General features: G+C 41.4%; 1 protein-coding gene across 8 annotated transcripts in view; it reads right to left on the reverse strand.

Annotated features, from left to right (window-relative positions):
• Positions 1-18,415, reverse strand: part of Hipk3 (homeodomain interacting protein kinase 3) — a 75,353-nt gene that overhangs the window by 18,109 nt on the left and 38,829 nt on the right. For all 8 annotated transcript variants that reach the window (XM_013121415.3, XM_013121418.3, XM_013121421.3 and 5 more), the window contains one exon: positions 2,556-2,679. In XM_013121415.3, the coding sequence (XP_012976869.1) occupies positions 2,556-2,679 (124 nt within the window). The remainder of the gene's footprint in view (positions 1-2,555; positions 2,680-18,415) is intronic.

An 18,415-nucleotide genomic window follows, 5' to 3' on the forward strand; every position in this document is an offset into this window, starting at 1 on the left:
GATATTGAAAAACTAATGCAAACTGAGAAAAGTCTTCTCCAGGTACTAAAGAGATACTGTTAGGGTGAGAATGGAGTCCAGAAGGTGGCTATTGCAAAACGGGACAACAGTACAGAGCAGGTTTGGCTGTGCCTGTTACTTTCAACCCTTCCTCAAGGCTGCTTTGGAAATATCACTACCCATTAGGCATGTGGAAGTAAGTGACCCACTGCTAAGGCTTCTGAAAGCAAACTGCCTGTGTTAGTTTAGCTCTGTCTTATTTTTTTAACATGTATCTCTGAGTGTGATGTAATGTATGTATACTTGTGTGGGGGGGGAGCACGTGTGGTGTGGAGGGACTAAATGTTCATCGGTGTTTGCAGGTGTATAACTCTATCCTTGGTTGGATACGACTGTATGTTTTCCACAGTGCCTCTCCACTTCATTTACTGAGGCAAGGTCCTCAATTGAACTCCGTCAGATACAGCTCCTGTCCCATTCTTCTGAATGTGGAATTATGTCCACCCAACTTCATACAATCTGGGGACCCAAACTCTAGTTCTCACATGCACAAGTGCAGCAAGGCCACTAAGCCACTTCGGCAACCACTTTTTTATAATATAGAGTCCTCATCTGAAATCAGAGAACAGTAAGTATCCCAGAGATGCTGAGAGGAACAGCAAGTGTTAGAATAGCAATTTCTGGGCCAGAAAGGATCTCAGTAAGTAAGTTAGAAATATTATCATTGCCCACTCTAGTGCAAGGTTCAAAAAATAGTAACAATGTACTTTTAAGATGATATACCAAGGCTAAGGCCATAATTCAGTGGCAGAACACAGTTCAATCCTGAGCTTTGTGGGGGCGGTGGGATCACAAAGGTTTTAGTTGGGCATGATGGCACACAACTAGAACCTTAGCACTTGTGAGATGAAACCAGAAGAATCAGCATCATCTTTAGTTACAAAGAAAGCTTGAAGCCATTCTAAGCTACCAGAGACCCTGTTTCAAAGAAATGAAAAACAACCCAACAAACCCAATATCTTATTTGGAGTACATAAGTACATTGAGGAACTAATAACTGGAAATGGGGAACAGAATAAGAGAGGGAAGTACTAGTGACCTACTACATCCTAAATTATGATATTTGTGGAAAAAAAATTCTCTCTTCACTGGATAGCCCCAGCACTCAGGAGGCTGAGGCAAGAGTATTTCATTAGGTTTGGGGACAGCATGGGCTACCTAGTGAATTCCAGGCCATCCCTGGTTATTGTGTGAAATCCTATCTCAAAGTGGGGAAACATTTCCTAAGATTAAGAACAAAATAAGGATTCATATCCTTACTCATATTTATTTGTATGTGTGTATTTAAAAATCAACTATTTAAAAACTGAATGAAAACTACAATTACTTTCTTCAGTTCCTTTGGAAGAACACACACTCTGAAAATATGATTCCTCTAAAGCAGGTAACACCTGGTCCAAGTTTGGTTTGATCCCCTTACTCCTTTGTCTTTACATTACCATTGTGGCCTAACAAGTCTGCTCATTTGGAGGTGAGGGATGCCATTTTCTGTCCTTCATAGAAAGGAGGGAGCACAGTGACTCACCTTTAAAGTTCTGTTAGTACTAACATGAGCTGCCCAAGACATCCCAAGTCCAAATCCACATTACACCAGCAAGTCAACCTGGACTCGCCACTAGATGGCACCCTGCTCCACAGGACTACACGTCATAAACTAACCCAGAAAGCTACAAGTATGGTCCTAGTAGCTAGCTGGTGCCTTAGTCCTTTGGCAGCTTGGAATCAGGGGACTCTGGTTAGATTGCCCCGTCCTTCAGAAAAGCAATAGACTAGAGCTACATCAAAGTCAAAAGTTGTTTAAAAGCTAAAAACATACCAGAAGAGAATTACAGAAATTTTTACATAAACTGACTTTTAGTAGTCCGGAATATGAAGGAGGCAAAACAGACAATTTAGAAAATGTGACCTAAAAGAGAAGGTTCACTGGTAGAAAGTCACTGTAAATGATAAGATTAATGTCAATGATATTATCTTGTGTTAATAATAATTAATACTGAATCATTTCAGGTGATGCTACTTTGGATGAGATGCCCCCCCCCCATAAGTTTCCAGCATTTGAACACTAGTGCCCAGTTGGTGGCTGTCTGGGGAGGGTTAGGAGGTGTGTGGCTTTGCTGGAGGATGTACATCAATAGGAGTGGGCTTTGAGTTTCAAAAGACTCTTGCTATTTGGCACTAGCTCTCTCTGCTCCTATCTGTGGTTTGAGATGTGAGCTCTCAACGGCAGCTCCAGCCACCTGCTGCCTCCTCCCTCCTGTGAGTTGCCTTCTTCATGTTTTACTACAGCAACAGAAGAGTAAGTAATGCATTACTGGAGCAGAAGAAAAGAGCTTTTAAACCAAGACCTAACGCAATGGTTTGGATTCTGTAAGATGCTAAGTTTAGACCCTTTGCGGAGCTGCTCACATTCCGTGCGTGTAGAATCATGCAATTCTCTAAAACAATAAAATACTTTTACTGTCTACCAATTCCAATCACTGTGACAGTTCTGTTACCTGGTCGTACTCCAAGGCTCCTGGGTAGAGTGGCCATCCAAGGAATAGCTCTGCAATTACACATCCCAATGACCACATGTCTATGGCTTCACAAAATGGCAACCCCAATATAATCTCTGGAGCTCTGAAATTTAAAAACAAAAATAAATTAGGGTCCTTTTCCTTTTAAATTCTGATTTTATTTGACATTCTAAGAAAAATTCTAAAACAGCAGAGAGCTCTCATTTATAGTAACATCACTCTAAGAACTCTTCCAAGCCCAGTGCTAAGCAGCCTAGGGTGAAGGGGCTGAGCACAGCAGCATTCGATGCAGTCTCTCCCACAGCCCTTTCCCATCTGTTAACACTGAAAAACACAGACTTGCTTTTCAAGCTACAGAATAGAAATAATACCCAAAAGAACACTGACAAAAGCCATTAAACATTTGTGATATTAACAGATCTGAAAACCAGACAGTGAAAGTTAAGACCAAATGAAAACAAAAAATCCAGAAGCTACAAGCTGATCTAGACCTACATGTTACTTCAGAACACAACAGCAATGAGCACTTACATAACGGGTCCTTAGTCCTCCACAGGAGACTATTTCAGTGCATTCAGTTTTGAAAGGTAGATAGGTGGGTAAGAACACTGCCTGCTCTTCCACAGTTCAATCCCCAACACTCACATGACAGTTTACAACTGGCTATAACTGTCCTCTGCCGGCCTCCACTGGCGCCAGACACACATGTGCCTTCAGACATACATGTAGGCAAACACCCATACACACACAAATACTGGTTTTTTAAGTTAATTTTATAAGAGTATAGTATAAGATAAAACAACTAAGATGGGCTTTGTGGCTCACACCTTTAGTCCCAGCACTCAAGAGGCAGAGGCAGGGGAATCTCTGCAAGTGTCCCTCAGGAAGGGCTGTTACACAGAGAAACCCTGTGTTGAAAAACAAAATTAAAATGGATCTTAGCACTTAAAACACTTTGGTTATTTGGGGGAAAATGTATCATTCTCAGATAAATCATGCTGCTACTTCATGTAGCTTTCTTATCAGAGAACTGGCGTGCTATAAGAAAGCCTCCATGTACCGCTGTATAAGTGCAAAGGAGCCATGCACAACCTATCTTAGGTCTATGCGCATATGAGTGTGTTTAACTTTAAAACACTAATATTCCAAGAGTTTCAAACACAGTATAACTAATAATTTCTTCTAGATAAATTGGGAATAACTGGCCATGTTGCCATATCCTTTTTCCCCCGTACAAACAAAGACCATTTTCCTGTGCAACCACAGTGTAATCACAAACATCAGGAATTGGGCAAGGAACGGTTCTACTAAGCCTCAGACTCTGGCCCAGTGGCCAGTTGTATTAACAACGTCAGGCCCACGAAACAGCACAGCAGGGACACAGGTCATCAACATGGCAAACTGATTTCAGTCCCTGGGCTCCACATGAAGAAGAGGAAGTCACTCCAGGGCATAGCCTCAGACCTCTACACATGTGCTATGCGTGCGCGCGCGCGCGCGCGCACGCACACACACACACACACACACACACACACTGAATAAATGTAAATAGTATATATTAAAAACGTCCTTTCTGGTAAAAGGGACCATTCAGAATCATGCCTTTTAATCTTTTTCCAATGTGCAATAGCAATCTTTGCTTGATTCCTGGTTCTAACATAAAATACCAGATCTGATCTTGCAGAAATGTCCCTGAGTATGTGTTTGTTTGATGGTTCCTCAAAAGCCAATTAACGTCATAAATCTGCTATGGAAATGTTTTCTCATCAAGTTTATCAGAATGCACCCAATCTCACTACATTTCATTACTAATTTTCATTCTGATGAACTGACTAATGTGATATGTTAAATTGTTCCTTTTCTGTTGTAATTTACTTATTTTATAAAGTTTCCATTTAAATACCCTATTCCTCACTATACATTAGAGCCAGGTGTGGTATGCACACCTATAGGGCTGAGGCAGGAACACAGACTGAGGCTAGGCTGAGCTATACAGGCAAGACCCTGCCTCAAAAATAAACAGTAGCCTTTAAATCTATTCCTATATTTTCCTCTATAGAGATTAGTGAGTTCCTATATTCAGTGGGTTATAATCCAATGCTGTAATTATTTTGATACCAAATTTTCCAAGAATTGGTCACTCGGATCTGTCTCAAAATATGTTCATTCACCATAGCCTCCTGCTTTCACAGATCTCTGGCATAACAAGATATTCCAGGCTCTAGTTGTTCTTTTCCACCTACAGCCCTAGAAGCAGCCATTTCCCTTCAGAATTATGATTATAAAACACATAATATAATAAAATATAACAAATTTAATCATCAAGTCCAATACAAATATGACCAAATTATTTCTATTTAGGTATGACATTTTTCGTTAATATATATTTCAAATTTTTCATACAATATGTTTAGATCATATTCTTTTCCCACCTCCAATGCTTCCCAGATCACACCCACCCACCCAAATTCTCTCTCTTTAAAAAAAAAAATACTAAAAAAAAAAACACACACACACACACACAAACCATGAAGTCTCTGTTTGGTATTGATCAATTACATAGGACCTGTCCTGGCTTGTGGTTGATACCCAGTGTCTCTCCAGTGGAGAAACACATTCTTCCCCTTCCAGCGCTATCAGTTGAAACAGTTTCTTGGTTGGGGGTGGGACTTCGTGTCCACTTCCCTTTCTCCAAGCTGGGAACTTATCTCACTTGAACTTGTGCTTGCTGTCATGGTGGTCTCTGTGAGTGCACATGAGCACCAGCCATGTTGAGTCTGGAAACCAGCCTCCTTGGAGTCATTTACCATGGCATACATTTTCTGTATATCATTACATGTAAAAGTGGGGAAGCAACATAGTAAAGGGCATACAATCTGGATGAACCTGACAGAGACACAAGGTTTCTACTAGCTGGCCTTGCAATAGAAAATGAATTACGCCAGGTGTGGTGGCTCCCACCTGTAATCCCATTATTTGGGAGGCTGAGGCAGGAGGAATGTAAAGAGTTCAGGCCAGCCTCAACTACATAGACTTCCAGGTCAATTCGGGCCGCAGAGACCCTGTCTCAAAATCCCAAACTTTAACTCTACGCATTTTAAGAATATTCTTGTTGTAGTAATAAAGTTGCTTCCAACTTCCTTGGGGGGGGGGGGATACACTTTTGCATAAGCAGACTTCTGTGTAGATAGATATCATTTGTGCATTGTACATAGAGGAGGAATACATTAAATATGCCTATTCAATGAACAGTCCAACCAAGCCTGAAGGCTCATATTGTAATTGCTCTCTGAAGTCCAAAGTGGAGATTATATGGTAATAAAGTCTATATATAAAATGATGTTTTATGCCATGTGTTTTTAGTCAAATTTATTGATGTTCATAAAAAGCAAACGCTTTGCTTTTTAAAAAATACTGATATAAAACACAGCTTAACACTGGAAACTGGCAAGCTGAAAGGAAATTTTCCTCAATGAGAGAACATAACTCTGAATGGATTGGTAGACTGTTGATATACTGGAAGAGAATGCTCCAAATTCTTCAAATAAGAATGCAGTGAAGTAAGAGTCACTCAGAGAAGATGTCTATTAATGGAACATCTCTTTTTTCTTTTCTTTTCTTTTCTTTTTTTTTTTTTTTTTGTTGCTCCATTTTTACCTACTTGCATAAGTCAAAGAAACTCAGCTCTATTAGGAAAAAGGTTGTCTTGGTTTAAGAACTAAGTATGCCCAATTCTGGAAACAAGCATACCTAAAGTAGACAAGTATCATTGGAAATCATTGGAAATGTCACTAATCTATGGATTTGTATCTGAGGCACATTCATCAAGGAAGTACTGATCTATGGCTATGACTATGGCTCAACTCTAGAAAGCTTTCCTAGCAAGCATGAGGTCTTGGGGTGCAAGGGAAGAGGAGGGAGGGAGGAAAACTGAAAACAAAATGGCTCCCACTAGACTGATTTTTCAAGCCGGGATTATAAATATCTGATCTTCATTTCTTCCTGTTGATAAACTAAGCATAATGCCAACATGCTTGGCTACGAAGTGCTCATAAGAACAAAACCCAGGCCTGGTCAAGCTTAAGGCAATGATCAGATAATTTCTGGTAAAGTATAAAAGTGATGATTCTGTCAGTACATCACTAAGTAAAATTAAGTCCTGCGCTGTGCTTCTTTTGGGGTAATCCAAAAGTATGCAAGTGTATGTTTTCCCTACACAGACACACACAAAGCCAACTTATACAAGTTAAAGAAATGGTTAATGTCCGTAAACATGAAACTACGAAGAACTCCAAAATAGAGGCAGATGTGGGAGAGCTCTTCAAAACAGGCAACAATGACCAAAACCAGACAAGGCAAGCACCATGGGAGAGGCCTGTGATGCCTGTACTCAGGAGGCTGAGGCAGAGGGCTCCAGACCAGTCAGCCTATCTTAAAATGTTTAAAAAGTAATTATTATTAAATAAGAGATTTACTAAGTTATTTCCCATGCCATTCACGTGCCCTGTTTAAACAGCCCTTTTCTGAGGTATTTCAAGACAGTCATTGAATTGTGCAACCATTACACCTACACCACTCAGTTTTTAGGACAGAAGCATAATGCTCGATAACCAACCATATCTCATTAACTCTTGTGCTTCAAACTTTGAACATCAACCTTCCCTTTCTACATTTATTTCCTGAGTGATAGAAACAAATCAATCACCTACATTCTGTAGACTGTATTTAAAAAAAAAAAAAAACAGAGTCTGGTTATGTAGCCCTGACTAGCTTAGATTTTACTATGTAGTCCAGAGTGTAGTGGAACTCACAGAGATCCATCTGACTCTGCCTCCTAAATCCTGGCACTAAAGGTATGGGTCACCACAACCAGCTTTTATGTACCATATTCTTTTTTTTTTTTTTTCAGTTTAAATTTAGATAAGAAACAAGGTTGCTTCACAAGTCAGTTCCATGGCCCTCTCCCTTTCCCTCCCCTCCTCCCGTGCCCTCTCCCCAACCCCCACCCCCATTATCCCCTCATTTCCCCAGGGAGGGTGAGGCCCTACATGGGGATGTCCATAGTCTGTCATTTCATATAGGGCAGGGCCTAGACCCTTCCCCAAGAGTTCAGGGTGAGAGTGCACCTCACATTGTTGGACGGGAGTCCAAAGTCCGTGTGTATACTCGGGATGGGTACTGATCTGCAGCCCAAGGCTCAATAGATTACCTAGGCCTCCTCACTGACACACACATTCAGGGAGTCTTGATCAGTCCCATGCTGATGCCTGGGATTCAAGAGTTAACCTTTGTCAGGTCAGCTGTTTCTGGGGGTATATACCATATTCTTAACATTCCCTTTTTATTGCTAAGCAGTGCCTATTCCATTGCATACATTGTATGTATCTACTTATCAGGTTATGGGCACTAAATTGTGTACACTTCTTGTTTGTTTTTTTTTTTAAGGGTAGATTAAGGACTTAGCTCAGCAGTAGAGCACTTGCCTAGCGTGTGCAAAACCCAGCTTTGAGTTCCAGCAGAGAAAGAGAAAGGGGAGCAGGCAAAGGGGAAGAGTTAGGAGGGAGAGGAGAAAAGCAAGAACAGGGTGGAGAGGGGTATTTATCTATTTACCCATCCATCTAGTCCACACCCTTTCTCAAATGTCCATTAGTCATCTCAAACTGAAGATACTGTTTCATCTCCTCCAACCACTGCTACCCTTCCCATCTTTAGTTTCTCAGTCCCCACGCCAGGAAAGTCAAATACATACCTTCTCTTTCACTTTCCACATCTACTAGCAAATCTCACTAACTAGCATCAAAGTCGATCCAAACACTTCACTGCTCCACGGTCCTAATCCAGGCTGGATTATGTCAACAGCTAGCTCTTTCAGCTTCTGTGCCTGTCTTCTCCCGCCTACCTCAATCTAGCAACAAGAGGGGTAACACAAACCAGACCATGACACCCTCACCCCAGAGTCCCCAGTAGAATCCGATCTCAGTTGCCTCCAGGCCTCAGATACCTGGTATTTCCTGCCATCCTCTTACATGCTCTGAGCCAACTACTGGCCTAAGTACCGCTTTAAAGCTGCTCAAAACCACTACATATAAGGATACCTAAGAGATGGTTGAAGGCAGAAGGAGCAAGATTGATGTCATTTTATTAAAGACCCTCTCACAATCTTAAACAGAGGGAGTTCCACCACCCTGTGACATCTGGCTTTCTATCTAGATTCTACTTGGTTGTTCTTTTATAATACTTGCCAACAACTGATAAATATGTCTGCTTGTTGTGTCTACACATTATATGAAGGCACAAGAACTTGAACTTTCTGTCTCAATGCTGTGATTCCGGCACCTACAAGAACACTGCTTGGCAAACAGCAGGCACTCACTATCTGTGCAATGCATTTTAACAAAGCTTTTATAACTCAGGAAACTAAGGGACTTTCTTTTTTTTTTTTTTTTCTTAGATTGCTAGTTGGTGTCATCCTTGTAGATCTCTGGAAATCTCACTAGTGCCAGATCTCTCCTCAAACCTATAATGGCTACCTCTATTATGGTATCTCTCATCCTGCTCTCCTCTATTCTTCCCCCAACTCAACCTTCCTGCTCCCCCATGTCCTCCTCTCCCCTCCTCTTTCTCGTGCTCCCTCTCCCCTTCTCCAGGGTACCATGCATATCTCTCTTAGGGTCGTCCCTGTTTCCCAAACTCTCTGGGGGTGGGATTGTAGGCTGGCACTCCCCTGCTCCGTGTCTAAAATTTATATATGAATATATGAGTGAGTATATACCATGTTTGTCTTTTTGTGACTGGGCTACCTCTCACTCAGGATGGTTTCTTCTAGTGCCATCCATTTGCCTTTGAATTTCAAGATTTCATTGTCCCCCTACCTCACACACACATTTTCTCTATCCACTCTCCAGGTTCTGGCTATTACAAGCAATGCTGCTATGAACATAGTTGAACATATGTCCTTACTGTATGAATGTTCATACTAAGGAACTTTCTTGTGGAGTCAAATATATTAATTCAACAAGTAGCAGCCAAGGGACTCTGACACACTAGCCACCTTGCACTTGAGACAGTTGAACATCTTAGGACAAAAACAAACACCATGTACTGAGTGTTAACAATGGGCCAGGTGCCGTGGAAATAACTGCTAATGCTCCGTATCATTTAAAGACAATTTGCTACAAACAGACTGCTGCAGTGCTCTTCCACCCAAGATCAAAACTCAGGTAAGCAGAATGTTCCACATGAAAGAACTGCCGGTTCAAGTACAGCCAGCCCTAGAATCCCTGAAAGTAAAACACCATTGTTCCCGGGGCAAGTTTTAAAGCTGTTTGCTTTGCAAAGGAAGCAGACAAATGCAGCACCCAGATTACCAAGGAAAGAGTGGAGCCGAGTCTTTTTAAAAGAATTGTTTTGTTTTTAACTATGTGTATTAGTGCATGCCGGTGCAGGTGAGTATGTGTATGTGAGTGCAGATGTCTGAGGAGGCCAGAGACACTGGATTCCCTGGAGCTGGAGACACAGACAGTTATAAACTGTCCAACAAGGGCTCCCAACAGCTGAGCATCTCTCTAACCAGTGCGGAGACTTTGAGAACTGATTCCTAATCCTCTTTATCTCATCAAACCAACCTCAAATGATGAGGCTAACTCAGAAAAGAAGAGGACCAAACTAGAAAACCTAGAAACTGGCCCAGAAGTCGTTTAGTAGCTCTTGTTATATATTTTCATCGCATTTTAGAAAATGAAAATATTAACTGACATTAAAAATAGGTTCATACCTTGAGGAACTACCTGCCTACATGCTTTTTATGGTTAACTGGTCTGTTACTTTCTACAAGAAAAAGAATACAAAAAGAAGAAAGGGATGAAGAGAACCTTGACAGTACAGCTGTTTCCTTTAGTTTTGACATGTCCGTTGGCATCATGGACAAGAGTGACTATAGTATCCTATAGGAGACCATGGCTTGTCCTGTATCATGGACAGAATGATACAAGAGATATCCAGGTTTCTGGTAGTAGCCTTTTAACACTCCCTCTAGGCCAGGGATGAGAGGGTGTCCAATAGACTTTTCCCAGAGATTCCAACCACTTCTTCATCACCTAGTCATAGTAATCTTAGAAGTGTTAATGTATAAGAGAAGTTTTTCTCCCCCCCCCACCCCCGAGACAGGGCTTTTCTGTGTAGCCCTGGCCGTCCTGGAACTCTCTCTGTAGACCAGGTTGGCCTCAAAATCAAGATTCACCTGCCTCTGCCTCCTGAGTGCTGGGATTAAAAGTATGTGCCACCACTCCCAACACTAGAACTTTCCTGAAATAGACTGGTGGTATGACTTTTCAGTGGTGAGATTCTCCGGAATTGGCCCACATTCCTGTAAGTAACCCAGTAAACGCATTAGATCACTTTCATGAATTTGACAAAATATTTCTCTTTTCTAGAGGCAATCAACGGTTATATTTTTATAATTTCATACATACACATATGTAAATATTTAATGTATGTGATCATGTTCACCCTTCATTATTCTCTCTAATCCTCCTCTGACAAGGCAAATCCTTTTCCTCACCACGTTACTTTCCTACTTTTCATTCTGTGCAAATTATTTAAAGAACATATATTATAAGAACAACAAGAGCTAGGAATGTATTTAATACGGTCACAACAAAGCCCTGCGTTCATCCTCGAAACAGCAGAAGCAAGCAGAGTACTCTCGTAATCCCAGCAGTCAGGAAACCGAGGCAGTGGATCAGAAGGTCAAGGTCGTCCTCCACACCTAGGAACTTCAAGGCCAGACTGGGATACAATAGTAAGTTTTTTATATAACACTGTGAATAAGTAATACTATATATAATGAATGCACTTAATAGGCATCCTATAGCCCTTCTCGGTATTTTAGAACGTATTAGCTCATTGGTAGTCATACAAATCTTTTTAACAGAAGTAGACTCAGCCACTAGAGTAAACTCCCAGGCAGGACCATGTGGCAGTCAGAAGTGCAGGAGAGGCTCAGAGCCCTCTATGCTTTCAATCACTGTGTATTGAGATATATCATCCCTGGGATTGAGATCCTGTATCCATTGCAGTAGAATAGAAAAACTGGAAAAATAAAGAGACATGAAGGGAAAAGAGGCCTCCCAACTCGGAATCTAGATGAAGTCTCTCAAAAACTGAGATAATCCCAGCATAAAATTTGCTATAGAGACAACTTGTCATTTTTAGTTTTTGTTCTTTAATATTCCTTTTCTTACAGATATATTTCAAATACCAATGCTAAAATGGGCTAAGTGTAGTGGCACTCAACTATAATCCCAGCACTCAGGAGGCAGGGGGCAGGTAGATCTCTGAGTTCACGGCCAGCCTAGTCTACATAGTGAGTTCTAGGACAGCCAGGGCTACACAGAGAGATGCTATCTCAAAAAAAAAAAAAAAAAAAAAAAAAAAAGGCAGTAGTGGCGGCACACACTTTTAATGCCAGCACTCGGGAAGCAGAGACAAGGGTTTCTGAGTTTGAGACCATCCTGGTCTACACAGAGCTAGTTTCAAGACAGCCAGGGCTGTTACACAGAAAAACCTTGTCTCGAAAAACAAAAACAAGCAAAAAATTTAAAATGCTTATTGTACTCACATAGCCTTTACATTCAACCTTCCCTTTTCGAGCTCTGAGGTCTTCTGGGAATCTCACAAGAAAGACCAGGGGCACACTATTAACACTGTTATCGTGTCTTGACTTCCTTGTAGCCGACACAGTACAGTCCTCTTGATCCTCCTGACCTACTTTTAAAGGCTTGAGATCCTCTCCAATCCCCCCAGAAATGATCTCAACATTTCATTTGCTAAAAGTTTCTTAGAAACCTCTTAAATTATGTAAATTCAGGTTCCTAAATCATATATAAGGCTACTACAACAAAGACTGTGACTCATCCAGACCCCCTAAATGTAGTGTCAGTGAGGAGGCCTCGGGTAGTAGATCAGTGTTTGCCATGGTGTACGATTGAACTTTGGGAGCCCATTCCACATGGAGGAATGCTCTCTCAGCCTGGACGCATAAGGGAGGGCCTAAGCCCTGCCCCAGATGAAATGACAGATTCTGGAGATCCCCCATGGAGGGCCTCACCCTCCCTAGGGAATAGTGTAGGGATTGGGTGGAGGACTGGGGAGGGCTGGTAGAGGGGCAAGGGAGGAGGAGTGGGAGAGAGAGCTGAAATTGACATGTGAAGCAAGCCTGTTTCTAATTTAAATTAAAAAATATAATAATAAAAAAAAGGACTGTGACTCTGTTGAATGTGGACAGTCCTGTTCCTAAGTGACCCCCTCTCGTCCCACATAACACCTGTAACCAAACCTATTTTAAAATGTTTTCTTTCTTTCTTTCTTATTTTTGGGGGAGGGGTGTTTGTTTGGTGTTTTGTTTTTGCTTTCGTCTTTTCGAGTCAGACTTTCTCTGTGTAGTTTTGCAGCCTCACCTCTGCCCACTGAGTGCTGGAATTAAATGCGTGTACCACCACCATCCAGCTTAAAATGTTTCCTTTCTCCCAACTCTGCCCCTCTCTTTTGGTTTGGTTTGCTTGTGACAGGTCTCACACTATTGTCCAGTCTTAGAACTCACTGCAATCCTCCTGCTCAGGCACCTAAGTGCTGGAATTACAGGCATAAGTCACCATGCCTGACTCAAAAACCAATCAATTTAGGCTAGAGGGATGCCTTAGTAGTTAAGAGCGTGTATTGTTCTTAAAGAGGACAGAATTCAAGTCCTAGCACTCAAATCAGACACCCACAAGAACCTCTAACCCCAACTCTAGGGGATCCAACACTCCTCTGACCTTCTTCACATAAACATCTTTAAAAACCTTTAGATTTGAGGCTGGAGAGATGGCTCAGCCAATAAAGGCTAGGCTCACAACCAAAACCCTTTAGACTTAAGGAAAAGTCATAAGAAGGTTACACAGTTGTAGCAGGCTTTCTCTTTGGACCGTCAACCAACTCCCAAATAAAGACACAGAGACTAAGTTTCAGTGATGAATGCTGGGTCTTAGCTCTTATAACTTAATTTAACCTATTTCTCTTCAACTACATTTTGCCCTGGGGCTTTTTACCTTTCTTTCATTCTGTATGTCCTACTTTTCTGCTTCTTTCATGTCGTGGCTGGCTGGTTGGTGGCTGCTGGCTGACTGGCCCTGGACATCTCCCTCTTTTTCTCCCTCATTCTTCTTCTCTGGAGTCTAGATTCTTCCTCCGACTTATTCTCTCTGCCATCCCTGCCTATCCCTCTACTGTCTAGTTATTGACTGTTCAGCTTTTTATTAGATCAATCAGGTGCCTTAGGCCGGCAAAGCAACACATCTTTATATTGTTAACAAATTCAGCATAAACAACTGTAACACATCTTTGCCTAGTTAAATATTCCACAACACACATTATTCAGATAATACCCTGAACCACATTCTTCAAATGTTAACACATTATCCCATTTGTACTAAGTCTCTTTCATTTTCACACACAAATACTGTTTTGGAGACACTTGAGATTCAAGTTGTAGATAATATCTGCCCCTTTACCTCCAAATGCATTTAAGGAAGTGTACACTTCCTTAAAAAGGTCTTTTATGCAGCTATAATATATATGTCAAAATCAGGAAATTAACATTAGCATGACAATGTTATTCAAAGCCAGGATTACATGGTGAGACTCTGTCACAAGAAAGAATAGGACAAGGGCAGGCATAGCAGTACACACCTTTAATCCCAACACTCTGGAGGCGAAAGCAGGTGGATCTCTGTGAGTTAGAGGCCAGCCTGATCTACAGAAAGAGTTCCAGCACAGACAAAGGGGGAGGGGAAGGAGGGAAAGAGGGAACAGGAGGGGAGAGGAGAATAAGGGAGAGGAGGAAGAAAAGCAGGGAAAAGTTTGCCAATCACAGCAAATTATGTTTCTAGCATACAAGAAAAAAAATTTAAAGGAGCTAGAGACATAGCTTAGCAGTTAAGAGCCCTTGCTGCTCTTCCATAAGACCTGGGTATATTCCTAGCACCCACATGGTGGCTCACAACAGTCTGTAACTCCAATTCTAAGGAATCCTATGCCCTCTTCTGGCATACATGAACACCAGGCATACACATGGTGCACAAGCAAAACATTAATACACATTAAGTAATATTTTTAAAAGAAATACAAGTAAATAAACCAGAAATAGGGCCAGCAAGAAGGCTCAGCAGGTAAAAACACTTGCATTCAAATCTGACAACCTGAGTTCAATCCCCAGAACCCACAGAACAAAAGGACAGACTCTCCCAAGGGTTATATTGTAATCTACACACACACACTTACTTTTATAATTTTAATCCCAGAAATAGTTACATACACACATACATACAAACATAGACACACACACACACACATACATAGATGCTTTAAAAATAAAATTTTTAAATGGCACAGGACTATAATAGTGCAGGAAGCACAAAGTTCAAGGACTGCCTGATATACAGTGTGAGTTCTAAGGCAGAGTGAACAATTTAGAAAGATTTTGTCTCAAGATTAAAGATATAAAAAAGGCTGGGACTTTATCTCAGTGGCTTATGGGCTTGGTATGGGTGGGGCTCTGGATTCAAACCCCAGTACTGCAGTAAATGAATAAACAAATATGTATATACATACTTTATTTACCATATCTAGGCTTAAACAAATTAGGCATTTCACTAGCCTCAATTCATTTGCAAATGAGGTTTGCTGTGCATTGGACATACCTTGTACTAAGGTTCATGCACTGGAAATGAGACTCCCAATGTAAAGAGGCTGGCTGGAAGGTAGCCAGCCACCTATGAAAAGACAGTGACGGTCTATAAGAGTACATTAGTCTCATAGGGGAGGATCTGTTCGTACAGAGGGTCAGGAATGGCCCTCCTCACATCGTGCTGGGCACCTCTGCCCTTTCTGCATGAGACTGGTTCCTTTTCCATTTTACCATCCACAACACATGGTGTTTACTATCAGAACTGAAACAGACAGATATTCTTTAAGTGCCCGTCCTCTTTATTACATGTGTATGAGTGATATACTTGTCTCTCCAAACTGTAACAACAATACCAAGGAAGGCCAGTAGCATATTATAAATCTCAACCCAAAACACATCTAAAATTAAGAATGTTACTTCTTCAGTGTTTATGGAAAATAGCGATATAACAAAACTAAAGTGTAAACCTGGCAAGGAATAAAGTAAAGTCTCTACAAGTCAGGATAATATGTGTGTGTGTTTTGTCTGCTCTCTGGAAGAACACTGGAAGTTCCTTAAGACCACACCTTAAAGAAGTATTCACTAGGCCATCAAATGGCTCAGCTAGCAAAAGCACTTGCAAGCTTGATAAACAGTAGAAATAACCCACTCCTGAAAGCTGTCTATTGACCAACCACACCTGTGCCATGGTACCCAAGCACTGCCCACATACATCATATGCACACACAGTAATAATGAATAGAATCTAAGAAGATTCAATGAATATAAAATATCCAGTTAGATACAATACTCCCCAAAACACATTCCACTTCAATGTTTTAAATGATATTCTCAGATACTGAGTACCTTACAAAATAGCTAACTACAACACTGGGCAACTCCTGAATCTAGAGATTTAAGGGAACATGAAAGCAATTGCCTCAAAAACATCATCGCCATGATTTCCTACTAAAACCACTAATTCTCTGAGATATTGGTTCTAAAAAAAATTGTCACCACTGTGAATTATACTCTCAAGAAGATCCAACTATAAAAGCTACAAACAGCTTGGTGTACAGACTTTGAGTGGTAATAACATGTACGTAGGATAATTATTTGTAACAAAGGTTTATTGGTGGTGCATTAAGTGCTGGAAGGAGAAGTATATGTACCAGAAGGTGGAAGTGTGTGAAGGCAGGGGTGCGTAAAGGCAGGAGAGCTTAGGAACTGTCTCTTACAAAGCTTGCTATGAACATAATACTACTCTAAAAAAACAAAAATCTATCTTAAAATCTATGGAAAGTAACTTAAAACCGATGAGTCAAGAACAAGGAACAAGTCCCAGTACAAAGAGAAAACATCACTGGACTGAAACTACATTTCCTTGAGACAACTGTTGAGTTTAGATTCAAAAACGATTCTAAGTTAGAAAAGTTACTGGTGGACACATTTAATCCAGCAGTACTCAAGAGGCAGAGGCAAGGAGATCTCTAAGTTCAAGGCCAGCTTGATCTACAAAGTGAATTCAGGACAGTCAAAAAGGAAAAGACAAAAAGAAAAAACGAAAGTTTTAGGCATTTAAAAAATAGAAAGGTTAAGGGTATGGACAGACAGGCATGAGGCAGCAGCACGGTGGAGCTCTGATGGGAGTTCAGGTCCATGAGGCAGAACTGGGGGTTCCTTCTTTAAGATATGGGAGGAAAGGGGAAAGTTTCACAGCCAAAACCTACAGCTAGACAGTCCCTGATTCCTGGGTGGCATGAAGGAAAGGAAGGAATTCCAGGGAAGGCACCTACACCTGTGAAGACCTGGGGGAGGGGGGAGGCTTGGCTGGGTGAGATCTGCTTATTGTAAGGTGGAGGATAGGATGTAGGAGGATGTATTGGCACTGGTATCTTTCTAGTGTCTCTGCTTCTGGCAACCTGGTCTGGAAGCTTCTCTGGGAAAGTGAGAATGGCACCTGTCATGGAATCCAGGCACCCGTGGAGTCTACTTACAGGCACACAGACAGGATCTTGATACAGTAGTATCAAGCTGTGGCAGCTGGTATCCCAGAACCAGCTATGAAGATGGAGATAGAGAGGTCTAACTTAAGCAGTGTCCCATCTCATGTTTAACAGTTGCCAACTAATAGCAAGGCATAAAGGCTGAACAGAAAGAGGAGCCAAGAGCCTGTCACTGTCTCTCAGTGACTTGGAAATACAAAAGCCTCAGCTCAGAACTGTTAGGAAAGAAGGACCCTGGCCCAGGTTTTCCAAACACAATCACAAAGAGACCAGCAGCCCTTGAAATAACACCACTACCTAACATCTACACTAAAACTGACAGAAGTCACCAAAGGAGACACTACCACACTCAGTCTCTAGATAGCTCTGTCCAAAATGATGGCAACACTGTCCAAATCATCCACCTGCACATGCTAGCCACTTCAGACCTGGCTAGTGTAGCTGAGGGGACTCAGTTTATTTCCTTTCAAAGAATGTAAATTAGTTCATCCCTACACAACACCAGAGACTGCTGGCTACTATATTAAATAGCAGACCAAGGACTTTTCATATCCACAGTCCAGTGCTAACACACAACATTCTCAGCCAGGAAGAAAACACAATCAAATGCCAAAGCCCAAAGGGAAGAAATCAACAGAAGCCTCCTAGAGTCACTGAGCTACTGAAATCATAAAATCGGCATTTTAATAGATAGAAAACAGATGATAGAATAGAGGTTCATCAGAAAACGTTTTTTAAAACACACAAATTCAAGGGGCTGGAGAGGGTCAATGCTTAGAAACATTCATTGGCCCTGCATAAGATCTGGATTTTGTTCCGAGCACTCATTTGGGAGCTCACAAACACCCATAACTCCAACTCCAGGAGACCTATGTCCTCTTCTGACCTTCACATGGCACATATACATACATACATGCAGGCAAAACACAACACACATAAAATAAGCAATCCCAAAAGAAACTTAAAATATCTTTTAAAAAATTTAAGTGTGCCCAGCACGGTGACCCACACCTTTAATCCCAGCCCTGGTGAAGCAATGGCAGGTGGGTATCTGTGAGTTCAAGGCCAGCTTGGTCTACAGAATGATTTCCAGGACAGCCAGGGATACATAGAAGAAACCCTGCCTCAAA

The sequence above is a fragment of the Mesocricetus auratus genome, unplaced genomic scaffold (genome assembly GCF_017639785.1).
Source record: "Mesocricetus auratus isolate SY011 unplaced genomic scaffold, BCM_Maur_2.0 Super-Scaffold_100004, whole genome shotgun sequence".
In the NCBI taxonomy this organism is placed as follows: domain Eukaryota; kingdom Metazoa; phylum Chordata; class Mammalia; order Rodentia; family Cricetidae; genus Mesocricetus; species Mesocricetus auratus.